The sequence below is a fragment of the Narcine bancroftii genome, chromosome 3 (assembly GCF_036971445.1).
Source record: "Narcine bancroftii isolate sNarBan1 chromosome 3, sNarBan1.hap1, whole genome shotgun sequence".
Taxonomy (NCBI): domain Eukaryota; kingdom Metazoa; phylum Chordata; class Chondrichthyes; order Torpediniformes; family Narcinidae; genus Narcine; species Narcine bancroftii.
The window spans coordinates 233,694,254-233,706,765 of record NC_091471.1 but is presented as its reverse complement, the minus strand read 5'-3'; the positions used below and the strand labels follow the sequence as shown (position 1 = coordinate 233,706,765).

At 47.1% G+C, this 12,512-nt stretch overlaps 1 protein-coding gene across 3 annotated transcripts in view; it reads left to right on the top strand.

Annotated features, from left to right (window-relative positions):
* The window catches only part of LOC138758295 (leukocyte immunoglobulin-like receptor subfamily A member 2), a 33,062-nt gene extending 22,153 nt beyond the window's left edge, over positions 1-10,909 (top strand). For 2 of the 3 annotated variants that reach the window (XM_069927000.1, XM_069926998.1), the window contains 4 exons: positions 2,221-2,289; positions 3,729-3,821; positions 7,903-7,940; positions 8,788-10,909. In XM_069927000.1, the coding sequence (XP_069783101.1) occupies positions 2,221-2,289; positions 3,729-3,821; positions 7,903-7,940; positions 8,788-8,805 (218 nt within the window). In that variant the 3' untranslated portion in view covers positions 8,806-10,909. The remainder of the gene's footprint in view (positions 1-2,220; positions 2,290-3,728; positions 3,822-7,902; positions 7,941-8,787) is intronic. The other variant, XM_069926999.1, reaches the window with a different exon arrangement.
* Positions 10,910-12,512: the final 1,603 nt, after the last annotated feature.

Genomic DNA, 12,512 nt, shown 5'->3' with positions numbered 1-12,512 from the left:
GCCAGTCCTCTCCTTTTGCATGAACCACAAGGGCTTTGACGAGGCTGAACTAAGCACTCACAACCTTTCTTCCCAATGGGGATTTCCACAGGCTTGGCAGCTTGTCCTGTTCCTGTCCCAGTTGCTATTTCTGACTGTAACACTGCAGAACTGATCCCTCTCTCTCTCGTGTTTGACTCTCTCTGCTTGCAAAACCACATGACCCTCTTAGCATCTTAGCTGTTATCAATGAAAGTACAGTACAACTCTGATTATTCGAATTCGGATTCTCCAAAACCCTCATTTATCCAGTAAGTTCCCCTCCAGACTGTCTGCGGCTCCAACGAGTTCTTTCATCTGCTACCTTTCTGTAAATAATAATCCATTAGTGAAATCTCTTGGGTACTCTCCAAAGCTTTTGCAAAGGCTCTTGACCCCGACATGTCTAGCATGAGCAGAACTCCAGTATATTAAGTAAGATCTGTTTTAAAGTGTTTGTATGTGAACTACTCTAACAAACCCTGCCCCAATTTATCTCCCAAAAGACATATCCATAATCTGTCACAGAACGGGGACCTCAGGGGGGGATGGCACCTTGGGCTGCCGCCAGGGGAGTCGTATGTGCAGGTGGACATTACTAGCATAGGTCGGAAGTCAAGTACCACCTGAAGGTTAAAATTCAAATATGACATTTAAATCATATAATTTCATCCAAGGTACCCCACATTTTATATTGTATTGATAGTATGTTATTTTGTTATAAAAAAGGAAAATCTAAATCCACGACCAAGAATGAAGCTGTTTTGCCAAAAAGAAAAGGAAGACAGGATTTTTTTTTCAGTTAACAGTCCGACCTTCATAGCAAATCAACGATTATCAAAGTCATTCAAAAAGGGTATGAAAATTCACTGTTAAATTGGAAATTGAACATTGAATCTTCTCTAAATTTGAACATGACTTCATGTAGCCATTGGGCATTGAGTAGGTGGGGTAATGTCCTTCCATCTGAGCAACAGTGCCCACCTGTCCACAAGAGAAATAAAAGCTAATACATGTAAATCAGGTGCCATTAAAGTTATGCCCCTCTCTCCAACAATACCAAACAAAGCAGTTAAGGGATTTGGTTTAAAATGAACTCTGAGAAAGTTTGAAATACTTTGATCCAATACTTCTCAAGGCTCCGGCATGTCCAGAACATAAGAATTAGTGAAGCATCTCCTTGGTGGCATTTATCACCACGAGGAGATGCATCCGCCTAAATATGAGATCATTTGACTTTGCACATGTGAGCCTTACTTTCAATTGTAGAAGAGGGTGGAGGGGACATAAAGAAGACTTGACTATGGATAACTTTAAATTGTAGGAGTGAGTGGCAGGCACATAAAGAAGGTTTGGCTATGGACTACTTTAAATTGTAGGAGAGAGTGGTGGGCACATAAAGAAGACTTGACTATGGCCCACAGGACACTATCCACACCTGTTCTGGGAATTCAAGAGTCTGATAGCCAGGGGGAAAGAACTGTTGCCCAATCTGGACATCAGGGCCCGAGTGCTACAGTACCTCCTACCAGATGGCAAAAGAGAAAACAGTTCACATTGAGGAGTGTGTGGAGCCCTGCACCATGTTTATTGACTTTTGCCTGCATCGAGGGTTGTGGAGGATCTTTTCCGCCAATTTCACTCTCCTCTGCAGGGGGAGGTGGTCCGAGGCGGGACAGCTTCCAAACCAGGCAGCGTTGCGGTTACTCAGGATGCTTTTGATGGAACACAGTGAGACTGGAGGGGTGGGAGGTGAGCTTTCCTCAGCCTTTGCAGGAGGTCAAGGCTCTGTTGGGCTTTCTTGGCCATGGTGCGGGTGTTGAGGGGCCAGATAAGATTCTCCGCCAAGTGCCCTCCAAGGATTAATGCTCATGACGACCCCAGTGATGGAGCCATCAATAAAACACTATATTTTTAGTAGTGTTTTTTAAAATATAACACTGCCTTGGTGAATTTCCATTGCTGCTGGTTGGTGATCTAATGATATAAACACTTGTTCTACATATATATTTGTCTGTATGTGAGTTAAGTCTGGTTGTACATCTGCGAGGACCCGAGAACGCTGTTCTGTCGCGTTGCACTTGTGCAACAGGGTGGCAACGAAATTGGCATGACAACTGGGGGACTGAGTGCACCTCATGTTTTCCTGTGCGCTTCCTGTGAAGAAAATAATTGGAATTATTCTCACGATCTTGATTGCAGAGCGACAGAATGACGCAGCCGCCGAGGTGACCAAAAAGGGGATCGGTAAGCACAGCATGGACTATTCTGGTAAGAGAGAAATGCTGCAGGAACTCAGCGGCTCAGTCCGCATCCAGGGAAGGCAGGATCCGCTCACAATTTTGGGCCCCAGGCACTTCATCAGGCAGACATCCGGCAAAAGCGTCTTGGAAGTGGGTGGTGGGATGTCACGAACAAGCACGGGGGGGGGGGATCCTGAGATCTAATGAATCTGAACACAGATAATTGCAGAGAGAGAATCTTTATTTATACATGGGGGAATTTGCATCAAGGGTCGCACTCACACTCTTAAACACACTCATACACCCACACGCTCACACACACTCCCCCACACATTCACACACACACTCACCCACACACACACACACACACACACACACACTCCCATGAACACAAACACACACAGACACACACTCCCACACACACTTAAACTCCCACACACACCCTCACACACACACATACACACTCACCCCTCAACCTTCTACGCTCTAGGGAATAAGGTCTCAGCCCCCTCAATCTTTCCCTGTAACTCAAACCCTGAAACCCTGGCAACATTCTCGTAAACCTCCTCTGCACTCTCTCTATACTGCTTATATCCTTCCTGTAATTTGGCGACAAAAACTGCGCATAATGTTCCAAATTTGGCCTCACCAATGCCTTATAGAACTTTAACATGGCCTCCCTTCTCCTGTACTCAATACTCCGATGAACGAAGACCAACATATCTTCACCACCCTATCTACACGTGACTCCACTTTCAGGGAATGATGTACCATGACTCCTAAACCCTTTTGTTCCTCTGCACTCCTCAATTGTCCACTATTTAACGTGCATGTCCTATTTTGATTAGTTCTACCAAAATGTAGCACCTCGCATTTATCAGTATTAAACTCCATCTGTCATCTTCTGGCTCACTCTTCTAACTGTCCTATATCACCCTGTAAGCTTTGATAATCTTCTTCACTGTCCACAACACTGCCAACCATTGTGGCATCTGCAAATTTACTAATCCTATTTGCCAGCCTATCATCTAGATCGTTAATATACATGACAAACAGCAGTGGACCCAATACCGATCCCTGAGGCACTCCACTCATCACTGGCCTCCAATTCAACAACCATTTTCCACCACTACTCTCTGGCATCTCCCATCCAACCATTGCTGAATCCATTTCACGACTTCATCATTAATACCTAATGCTTCCACCTTCCTTATTAACCTCTTATGGGGAACCTTGTCAAAACCTTACTAAAGTCCAAATAGACATCATCCACTGCCTTCCCTATATCAAACATTTTAGTAACCTCCTCGAGATTTGTTAGTTGGCGGGGTGCCAACTAATGGAGAGGATTCTTAAGGGTAAGATCTATGAGCACTTGGAGAAGCCCAGTCTACTCCAGGACAGTCAGCCGAGCTTTGTGACAGAAAGGCCAAATCTCAACTAACTGAAAGTTCTTTTCATCCACAGATCACAGCCAACTGTTGGTCCTTGGCTTCAGTATATTTTTCATCGTGCTCATCCTGTCGAGTGCAATCCTGGGTGGCTGCCTGTCTAAAAAAGGTGTGTTGTGACAGGGATTGAGGTCCCTCTTTTGTTGTTAATTTAATGACCCAAAAGAAAACCCTGGCAAGCAAGGATATCTGTTGACTGCCTTGACCCACCATAGGCACCCTTCGAAGTCAAGGATGATGGCCTTTGTCCCTTCGATCCACAGAGCAAATATGCCTGTGCATGCATGTGTTTAACGTGGACCTGGTGTTGCACTCCAAGGAGCGCACGGCGGCTTCACAAATCAACCGACGAGCTGCAATTGAAGCCACAGCGATCGGAGAGGGTGGATTTGTTGCAGCCTTCACGGCCGTCGAGTTCGGAAGTGACTTCGTCTGACTGTTCCACCATGGAGGATTGTTCTTTGCCAGAGGCCTCCCCCCTTGACTTCCTCCCACCCCCACCCCCAACCCCCCACACCATGAGCACAGCTCCAGACAGCATTGGTCTCGGGATCTCAGAACCACGCACAACAGGCGACGATCCACAGAGAAGCTTATAGCATTAGGGACAAGGTCTCCTTAACTGTGATTTTTTTTGTAAATGACCCAGGCGAAGTGTCAGAAGAATGAGTCAGGTGTGGATGGAGATGTCGAAGGTCACAAGAGGATATCGATGGGATGCAGTGTTGGGCAGAGAAGTGGCAGATGGAGCTCAGTCTGGATCAGAGAAAGATGATGCATTTTGGAAGAACTAACCAGGAGACTGAGTCCACAGTAAATGGTCGGTTCCTTAAGAGTGTGGATGGACACAAGGACCTTGGGGTCCCAATCCATACATCCCTCAAGGTCGCCACACAGGTTGATAGGAGAGTTAAGGCCAATGGGATGCTGGGCTTCATTAGTCTGGGGATTGAGTTCAGGAGTAGAGAGGTCATGTTGCAGCTCTACAAATTTCTGGTGAGATCCCACTTGGAGTATTGTGTTTAGTTCTGGTCACCTCATTACAGGAAGGATGGGGAAGCTCTGGAGAGGGGGCTAAGGAGATTCACCAGGACGGTGCCTAATTGGGAAACAAGTCTCATGAGGCAAGGTTCGCAGAGCTGGGAGTTTTCTCTTTGGAGTGTAGAAGAATGAGAGGAGACTTGATTGAGGCCGACAAGATTCTGAGAGGCATCAATAGGGTGGACAGCCAGTGCCTGTTTTCCAGGGCGGGATCAGCAAACACCAGAGGATGTGTGTACAAAGTGAAGGGAGGGAGGTTCAGGGGTAAGTGTTTTTACACAGAGAGTAATGGGGGCCTGGAATGTTTTACCATGGATGATGGTGGAGGCTGGAATATTGGGGGCATTTCAGAGAGACACATGGATGAAAGGAAAATAGAGGGTAATGGGGCAGGGATGTTTTTTTTCAGGAAGGACTACATGGGTCGGCACAGCATCGCGGGCCAGAGGGCCTGTACTGTGCTGAATTGTTCTACGTTCCTTCTACCCTCAGTAGCAATCATACATTAGAGAATATCAAAGCACAGTACAGGCCCTAAGGCCCACAATGTTTTGCCTGTGGAGGTACGACCTGACTTACAACCATAATGGAGACCAAAGTTTTGGTCATATCTCGAAATGGACACAGGTCAGAATTTTGCCCGTGCTCATGGAGTACCAGAGTTTTAAAACAAACTTTTTAATCAAACGTTTAATTTCCATCGTGGACTTGATGATAACAACTTACAGCTTTCTGAATTTGTCGATCAACCTTGGCAAATCTTTCCACCTCCTGTTAGTCAGCGGCCTCAGGGCGCGGCCATCTCAACTTCTGCACGCCCATGTGAGCCTTCGGTTGGTGCGTGCTTGGTGGATTCGCATCTTGGAGTCTGGTGGGTGCATGCGCGAGAGTGAATCACCCCCACGTTATTGAATTTGCACCCTTGATTCTCATACCCACCGGACTTCAATGCGCGAGCTCACCATGCATTCGCGCACCGGAGACTCACATGTGTGCACAGGAATCAAGATGGCTGCACCCAGCCTATGGACACCGGGACCCTGACTAACAAGATAAGCACCCACGTGTTGGCTCTTACATGCCTTGTATCCCTGTTAGTTTGTCAAATACAACATAAACCATGCAAATTTTATATTTTTAAAACATTTTTGGTCACATGCGTGAATAGACGCAAGACCAAACAAGTCTAAATCTTTCCTTACTTCACAACCCACTATTTTTCTTTCACCCGTGCGACTGACCGAAAATCGCTCCAATGTTCCAACCATTCCAGCCTCTGCCAAGGCATTCCGTGCACCCGCAACTCTCTGCGTGGAAACCTACCTTGGATGCGTCCCCTGAACTTCCCTCCCTTCACATTGGACAGATGTCACAAGGTCACCAGCTCACAAGAACAGGACCAGGCCATTTGGCCCATCAGGCCTGCTCCGCCACTCCACCCTGAACTAAACCTTCTCCCTCCCTGTCCTTTGATTCCACCCCCGTTTCATTTTGATACCTGTCAATCTCCCCCAAAGATCTGGCCTCCATGACGAGGAATTCCACGAGCCTCTGTCTAGAGACATTTCTGTTTTAAATAGGTCCATTCTCATTCTGTGCCCACTTGTCCTGGATCCACCCACCAATCCAATTCACTCTGTCCAATCCTTTCAGCATTCAAAATGTTTCTACAACATCCCCTCTCATCCTTCGATACTCCAATGACTCCAGTAATATTCCTCACATGTTAGCCCCTGCATTCCAAGAATCGTCCTGATAAATCTTTTCCAGATTCTCTCCAACATCAGTACATCCCCTTGAAGATTAGGGGACCAAAACTGCACACTGTTCTCCAAATGAGGTCCCATTCATGTCCCTATAGACCCTCCTTACTCGTGGGCTATTCCTCTTTTTGGTAAAAGCACAAAAAGCTGGAGAAACTCAACAGGTCAAACAGGTCAAAAGTGCATAACTGATGCCTTGAGGTATGAGAAAATGTCACTGATGGGTGTGAGGTGGGGAGGTGTGGCTGTAAAAGGCAGGAGATGATGAAAGGACATAATAGACCACCCAGGGCCGAACATGTCCCTCCCTTAGAAGTTACCAGACTTAGCCCTCTTAAGGTCTATGTACTGATCCGAAAGTTTCTTAAAGGATCCCATCGTATCCATCTCCACCACTGTTGCTGGCAGCCCATTCCATGCACCCACTACTCTCTGCGTCATATAAACATACCCCCTGACATCTCCATTCCTCCTCCCCAGCACTATAAACCCGTTTCCTCTGGTGGCAACTATGTCAGCCCCAGGGAGGGGGGAAAGTCTCTGACAGTCCACGGGATCAGTACCCCTTATAGACCTCTCTCAGGTCACCTCTCACCGTCCTCCGTTCCCAGGAGGAAAGGCCGAGTTCACTCAACCTGCTTTCACGAAGCGAGCTCCCTGAACCAGGCAGCATCCCTGTCGATCTCCTCTGCACCCTTCCGGTAGGGAGGTGACCAGAACTGAGCCCAGTCCTCCAAGTGGGGTCTGACCAGGGTCCCGTGTGGCTGCAACATCACCTCTCGGCTCCTGAATTCAATACCACGATGAATGAAGCCCAACCTTCCTTTTTTTAAAAAATAATATTTCATTGTTTGCATCATTACAGGAAAAAATGACTATATCCATCGCCAATGAAACAAAACAAAGTACTTTTATATTTTTCTCCCCATCCCCCCTCCCACCCAAAAGTAAGAAAAGAGGGCAGAGAAGATTTACTGGGATGTTGCCCGGATCTTCAGGAACTGAGTTACAGGCAAAGGTTAAACAGGATAGGACTTTATTCCCTGGAGTGTAGAAGAATGAGGGGAGATTTGATCGAGGTATTTAAAATTATGAGGGGGACAGAGAGAGTCAATGTAGGTTGGCTTTCTCCACTGAGGGTGGGTGAGAGACAAACCAGAGGACATGATGAAAGGGGAATAGTAAATCAGCACAGACTCGAAGGGGCCGAGAAGCCTTCTTCTGTAATATGGAGTTATTTGTTTTTCTCTCATTTCTTAATTATCGGACTATTGCCGTTAAATTTTCTCTGATCCTGCCGAGTTAGGAGGAAATTACAAGTTTTGCATGTGCAAATTATGGGAGGCAATCTAAATTCCTGATCCTGTATTCACACTCTCATTTCAGACCCCCGTCTGCAGGGAAAACCGACTCCATCTCTCCTGGTGAGTATCTAATCTGGTCACATAGCAGCGGTAAGTGCTGGCAGTATTTTCTACTATTCGAGCTCCTTATCCCTCCAGCAGGGGCAAACAACCTTTTAATTTTTTTTTAAATTTAGACACGCGGCACAGAAACAGGCTGTTTCGGCCCACGAGTGCCTAATTAACCCACAGACCACTTTAAGTAATCTCTATGCCCTCGGTGCTCTGTGATTAGTAAGGAATTGCTTCAGGTTGTCTGTGGGCAGGAAGGAAAAAGGTTGAAAACCACTGTTTTAATTGTCCCGCGTCGACTTGTGATGTGCCCGGTTTCAGGACCCCAAAGGGAAATGAGCCAATGACCATTTCTCTCAAGCCAAATATTTCAGTAACTATTGGGTCTGGAGCAGTGGTTCTCATTATCCCCATCCCATCAACAGACCACCTTAAGCAACCCCTTACTGATCACAGAGCAGCAATGCCATTGGGTATGTGAGTGGAAAGAAAAAGGTTGAGAACCACTGGGCGATGGGGTAGGGAGGGTTTAGTACATTTTATTTAAGAAAGAATATATGGGTCAGCACAACATTGAGGGCCGAAGGGACTGTACTGTGCTGAATCCTTCTATGTTCTTAGCAGGCTCTTTCAGCCCACAAGCCCATACCACCCAATTAACCCCCTCCGGTACATTTTTGAACAGTAGGAGGAAGCTGTACCCCCCCCCCCTTCCAGGGATTGCCCCAGGCAAACACATGCAAAGCACACAAACTCCTTACAGACAGACCGGGATTCGAACCGTCCGCTGACGTCGCTGACCGTGCCACCTTCCCTGCTGGGTGAGGAATATAATGTGACTCTTCTCTCTGATTAGGAATTGCAAGCCTTTTAATTGATTCGTTGGAGAACTCGGCTGCCATCAGAACAATCAACAAATGCCCCCCCCACCAACGATCGTGGACAAATGGCACCTGGCTTCCGTTTCCAGTCAAATTTTGAAAAGGCCCATCAAACTGCTCAAGGACTCTTCATCAAAGCTGCCTATAGATAATTCAAGGCAAAAAGATGACATCCTCAGAGGCTCATCAACAAAAGAATGGTGTAGGCACTGGCATCACGAGAGTTGGTGTGACAACCATCTCCTCCCATCCCATCAAAATTGTTTTGTAAAATCTATCTACGCTGAATTGCAACATTTATTAGTCACTGAGCGGGAGCCATTTTTCTCTATTTTCTTTCTCCTTCTGTTCCTCGAAAGACGACTTCATTCTCAAAAAAAGTTATTGATCTCGGTTCACGAAGACTAACGGCCTCAAAATTGTGGCTAAAATGCCAGAGCGTCTGACAAAAAGCAGCGATGGTAAAAACCCCGGCAGCAACGCAAACAACAGCGCTTGCTGGTTTCCGCATGCAAACGAAACCGCGGGATTCGAAGTCTCATTGTCATTGGGTAATATCGACATCGACAGTTCCGACCAGAGAGTGCAAGAAGGTTCAAAAAGTCAATGACAATCGAGTTTTAGCCTCGTAGGGGTATCGATAACTGGAAGCTGGGCTTACAGAAAAGGTTTTTCTCATTATGAAGTCACCTTCATTTATTGATCTTACCCTGCTTCCATAGTAAAGATGAGAGAGCGTTTCTCCAGGACCATGGAGCAGATTTACATAAATATAACAAGTTAAACACATTGAAATGTTAAGACGTGGATAACATAACATAACATAACATAACAATTACAGCAGGAAACAGGCCATTAGGCCCTTCTAGTCCGCACCGAACCAAACACCCCTTTCTAGTCCCACCTCCCTGCACAATGCCCATAACCCTCCATCTTCTTCTCATCCATATACCTGTCCAACCTTTTCTTAAATAATACAATTGACTCCGCCGCCACTATTTCTCCCGGAAGCTCATTCCACACGGCTGTAGTGCGTTGAATGACTCAAAGACTTGTTGACTCAAAGCAAGGTTTTTATTAACAAAAGTGGTAGCACTATTGTGTACAATTTATACAGCGTTGGAATGTTGGTAGCGCTATCGCGTACAATTTATACACATGGGGAAAAAGCGATGGCGGACCTGCACTCACAGAATTGCATGCGGCAGGGAAAGGACGTTGTGCCCGGCTGCATGCATGGACCATTCACGGAGGGGTTCCTCTGCCACACAGCATTCTGGGAACTCAGTCCTCCATTGCTTTTCCTCACGGTCTTTATAAATGGTGCGCTATAGTGCAACCAACATTCCCACACTGTTTAAAAATTATCCGCTATTGCTATTTATTTCCCCTCTCTCTCCCATTGCGACTTTCCCCACGGCAAAGTTTATACCTCTATTTTAACCTTCACATTCCTGCACCCACCCAGGGTCATTTCAATCCCACAATACAGCTTCCCGTTTTACACTCGCCTGATTGCAACGCAGATGCCGGGATTGTACCAGGGATCAAGGCCGTCAATCTCCGGCATGAGATGACCCCGTCTGACATTGGCATTGAGCTGATTTTGCTTTCACACGTGGCCCTTTAAAGGCCGATTGGCCGTTAATTCCTGCGACCACTTGCAACTGTGAATGGGGCTCAAGTGACATTCTCTGTCAATCACACTCAAAATGAAGCACTTTGCCTCTTGAACAGACCCTCCCAGCCCAGGTCGACCCACCGAAAGGTCCAGTCATTCACACAACATGCTTTGCCGTGAATTCCACCAAAATGGCTGCCACAAGGGCTGCTTCCGAAAGCTTCCTTCTCTCCCGCAGTCGGAATGTCTTTGCAAATGCATCAAATTCTGGAACAGACTGTGACAAACCTTCCTCGGCTCTTCCAATGTATCGAATAGTTGCCAGGCTGTGACTTATGGCTTATGTGAAATGTGTTATGTGAAATGTTAACTGTGACCAGTCAGTCCCTTCTGTCTATACTAACCCTTACAATGATAATCCCATTTTACTAAATTGGGAGCCCGTAATAAACCAAATTAAAAGCTTGAAAAAGAAAGACTCCCTCCCATCTGCATCCTGTCTTACTTGCTATGTGTTCCTGATGGTAGGGGGGTTGGGGGGTGGGGTAAGAGGGAAATAGAACCACATGTTTGCTTTTCAAAGGATAGAGATAAAAAGTAAGCAGTAAAGTTGTGATTTCCCTCAATGCGTCAATCTGTCCAGGACATCAATTGTGTTCTCACCCACAAGCTTTTCGCCATGTCCTGCTTTACCACACTCACACTTACCAGTTCAGTTCGACTTCCTACTAGGCAGATGTTGCCCAAATATTTTAACAATGCTCTTTGACTCCTCTTATGCTCCCAATTGCTTCAGTTCTGTGGGCGCTAGAGTAGGCCCTTCGGCCCTATGTGTTGGTGCTGGCCAGGCTAGTCCCGTCTGGCACAGCAAGGACTCTCCCCATCCACGCATTGTCTGAGGGCTGCCCCCTGCCCCACTGACACCTTGTCCTGGGGAACTGACTGGACGAAGATCCAGCGGGCAAAGGAAAACAATCATCCAGCCGGCGTCAGATCACACCAGGGATTGGCGGCCTGGACCCCGACTCATGTTCCCGGCTGGCGCTGGCCTGCCAATTAATCCAGTGGGGAAAAGGACAGCTTCTGTTCGAAGGCGGACTCTCCAATGCCCTGGTGGGGGTGGAGGTGAGGGGGATCGGGACAAGTTGTGTTCAGCGGAAAAGAAGTCAATAGGCCCTTTCACGCCGTCAAAAACCCCGAGTGTGAAGGTGGAGATTCTCTGCCTTTACGTTGGGAGACTGACCCCTCCATTAATGTCATGAAGACACCAGCTGCAATCCCTCTCTGAGGGAGGGTCAGCGAGGGCCAGCAACATCAACCTGAGAGGTGGGTCATCAGAGTTTTAATAGCATGCATGGCCTTTATGATGGGGTGCAGAATTTCCGCCTGGGCCCTGACAACACAATCACATGTCTTACCTGCTCCAGGGTCGCCAGGATCCACCTTCAGGGCCTTCTCGCGTCGGCCCATATGAATGGCGTCGAGTCAGCGGATGCCCCGGCTCCAGCGGGTCCCATGAAGCTCCGCTCAACATGAAAGGGCCGAGTGTATCGGTTAAGGGTGGAAACAGTGCAAAGGGCTTCCTATCCCAGGACTCTGCAGGACTAATTCACTGGGATGTTAACGGGAAAAGGAGATGTGGTTTTCTTTAATTCTTCAATTTTTTAATTCATTTTAACATATGGAAAATAATAATAAAGTAAATTAATGTTGAGCGTCTAATAACTGAACTAGATGCAGTAAAACTCTGAAATGTCAGCATCTTCCGCAAATGTGACTTCCCCTCTGCCCTCGCCCACATCTCCTTCATTCCCCATTCATCTGTCCTAGACCCCCCCCCTCCCCGCCCCTAGCAACAATAAGCACAGAATCCCCACTCATCCTCACCTATCACCCCACCAGACTCCGCATCCAACACGTTATCTAACAAAATTTTTGGCTCTAACTACAGGACCCCACCATCAGACAAATCTTCCCCTCTCAGCCACATAAGGGGAGAGGGAAGGGGGAGGGAAGTGGGAGAGGGAAAAGGGAGAGGGAAGGGGAGAGAGAAGTAGGAGAGGGAGGGAGTGGGAAGAG